The sequence below is a fragment of the Vigna angularis genome, chromosome 1, assembly GCF_016808095.1.
Source record: "Vigna angularis cultivar LongXiaoDou No.4 chromosome 1, ASM1680809v1, whole genome shotgun sequence".
Taxonomy (NCBI): domain Eukaryota; kingdom Viridiplantae; phylum Streptophyta; class Magnoliopsida; order Fabales; family Fabaceae; genus Vigna; species Vigna angularis.
The window spans coordinates 22,061,202-22,063,943 of NC_068970.1; the positions used below are offsets into that span (position 1 = coordinate 22,061,202).

Sequence of the window (2,742 nt, forward strand, 5' to 3'; positions counted from 1 at the left end):
ATACAAGATTTAGATCAGGCTGAATTTATAGGAATATGTTTGAATTTATAAAATAAAGAGAAATTAAATTGAAAACAATATTATTATTACAAAGTGTATACCCCATAAATGTAAATAGGTCAGATATTTAAAATTATTATCCTTTTTTTTGGTAATGTGTCCATAAAAAAAATGTTATGATTCAAAGAAAGGAGGATAAAAGCGTCACTATCTATAGAACTAAGCAAAACGATAGAGAATCGATAAATATATAAAGCAGTGTAAATGAAAATATAAAATAATTTAAATATATTCATGTAAATAAGGTGGTAATTCCTAACTGGGATATTCCAGTAAATTAATACATAAAACATAAGTTAAGAAAAAAAAGTGAGTAGCATGAAAAGCAAATTTGACAATTAGAATCCACAAGCACTTTATGGTCCAAGGAGATGTTGAGTATGTGAAATGAAGACCCAGAAGACTCCAACTTCTTCTTCAATGGCAAAGGAATGAATAAACGGAACAAAAATAGTGATAATCACAATATTGAACAAGCCTTTTGTCCTTTATTCTTCTTTTTCTTTTGTTTTGGTGGCTGAAGGACAACTCTTATGGCTGCATCAAACACTGCTTTCACGTTCTGCCATAAACCCCAAAAAATGTTCAACTCTATCAATTCATTTAACCAATATTGTGTGCAAGAACAAAAGGAAAATAACAATAAAACCTCTTGTGATTTTGAACTGCACTCAATGTAAGCAGGTGAATTAATCAGCTTCTTAAGTTCTTCCCCCTTTAACAACATAACAAAATTTTAAAATTGGATTCAAATATAAGTCTGAAACAATTCAACAACAAAATATATTATTCATGTACCTGAGCATTGGTAATGGGTACAGCACCGGGATGGTCTACGAAGAACTGTTTATCATCTCGAAGATCTGTCCCAAATTGTTCATAGTTTATGACTAAGATTGAAAGCTACTTTTTTTTTTAATCTTATATATTATCACATTGATGAACATAGAAAAATGCTATTTAACATCATTTAATACATAAAATAATCATAAAAAAGTAAATTAATTACATTAACATATACTCTTACCATTTAAAACTTCATCAAATATGAACAACATAAAAAAAACATATAAGCAATCACATTATATAAATACATGATTCCATGATATAAATATTAATTCATATTATATAGATTAATATGCTAGAAGGAAACAATTAAAATGCACAAGTTAACTCACCAAGCTTTGTGCCAACCAGAATAATGGGAACACCAGGTGCATAATGTTTTAACTCTGGAATCCACTGGAAATGAAAATATTAATACACAAATTGATTAGTTTTTTAATCAATGGAAATATTCTTTTTGCAGTTATCATGGAAATACCACTTTCCAATCAAAAGGTATAACAACATTTTAAAATGTATAGTGAGAGAACAATCAGTACCTTCTTGGAAACATTTTCATAACTGGCCTTGCTTATGAGAGAGAAAGCCAATATGAAAACATCGGCACCTCGATAACTCAATGGTCGTAATCTGTTGTAATCCTCTTGTCCTATTTCACAAAATAAAACAATAAAAACCAGAAAAAATTCGAAAAAAGAAAAAGTAAAAAATAAAAATAGCAACAATATTACCAGCAGTGTCCCACAATCCCAGATTCACAGTGGCTCCATTCACAACCACATTTGCGCTGAAATTGTCAAAAACTGTTGGCACATAATCCTGTTTCCAAGAAAATTAAAGAAATAAAAAAAATTAAGAAATAAAATATAAGATTAAAATGAAGAGGTTATTGTAAGAAAAAGAAAAAAGAAAACTGACAGTGGGGAAGGTATTGCTGGTATAGGAGATTAACAAGCAAGTTTTGCCCACAGCTCCATCTCCAACGGTGACACACTTGATGAACCTAGTAGCGCTCATCTTCTTCAATTACCCTCTATTCACCTAAAAACACGAAACCCTATCATATCATTCATCTGAGGACCTTGATCAATAACTCACCCACACACCACGCACACAACCTTCCAATTTCTTCTCCTCCACCGCTTATTGCAACTTTCTGCTTCGATCATGCATCTGTTTGAGCAAAAATTCAATTCTACAAACTTCCGTCAAGGCAAATTCTAAAACAGATACACAAAAAAACGAGGCCTGAAACAAAATCCGGAAGTGCAAGAAAACAAAAGGTAGAGAGAGGAATTTGGATGAAGAAGAAGAAGAAAAATGAGAAACCCTAACCCTTTTGGAGGAGATAGAAATTATGCATCAGGAACGTGAGTTGTTGTTGTTGTTGTGGCGGGATGAGATCAACGAAAGAGAAAGAGACAAGAATTTTTCTAATCCGATAAATTTTCCTGTTGAAGCGTTCATTATATCAACTAATCTTTGCCATTTTTATTACTATTATTGTTCGTTTCAGTTTTCTTTGATTTTCATTTTTACATTTTTTTTTTCTTTTAGTGTAATTGTGTATTTTTCTTTTATGCGGCAAATTTTACACACCACATTAATCGCAATGAAAGTCGGTTCAGACAGAGACTCATTTTCAATTCTGTAAATATTGTTTTATTTTATTTTAAAATAATATAAAACCAATGGCAATGGAAAAGTTTCGAGCATTGGTCAGATGAAACCAAAAGTTTTCAACCAAGAAAATCACTTATTTGATTAAAGAGGAAATAAATAGAGAAAATAAAGTTTATATCCAAGGAAGTAAACTAGATAAATTTTTATAGTGAA

The 2,742-nt window shown here is 30.6% G+C and overlaps 1 protein-coding gene across 2 annotated transcripts; it reads right to left on the bottom strand.

Annotated features, from left to right (window-relative positions):
* Window positions 1-251: 251 nt before the first annotated feature.
* LOC108331812 (rac-like GTP-binding protein RHO1) lies at window positions 252-2,381 on the bottom strand. 2 transcript variants are annotated; one of them, XM_052880144.1, is made up of 9 exons: window positions 2,242-2,381; window positions 2,025-2,126; window positions 1,825-1,947; window positions 1,638-1,725; window positions 1,446-1,555; window positions 1,239-1,302; window positions 859-923; window positions 710-775; window positions 252-622 (listed from the first exon to the last, which is right to left on the bottom strand). In XM_052880144.1, the coding sequence occupies exons 3-9, from the start codon at window positions 1,921-1,923 to the stop codon at window positions 521-523; spliced, it is 594 nt and encodes a 197-aa protein (XP_052736104.1). In that variant the 5' UTR covers window positions 1,924-1,947; window positions 2,025-2,126; window positions 2,242-2,381; the 3' UTR covers window positions 252-520. The 2 variants fall into 2 exon arrangements, with proteins under 2 accessions (XP_052736104.1, XP_017422256.1); XM_017566767.2 differs by having other exon boundaries at window positions 2,025-2,079; window positions 2,242-2,376.
* Window positions 2,382-2,742: the final 361 nt, after the last annotated feature.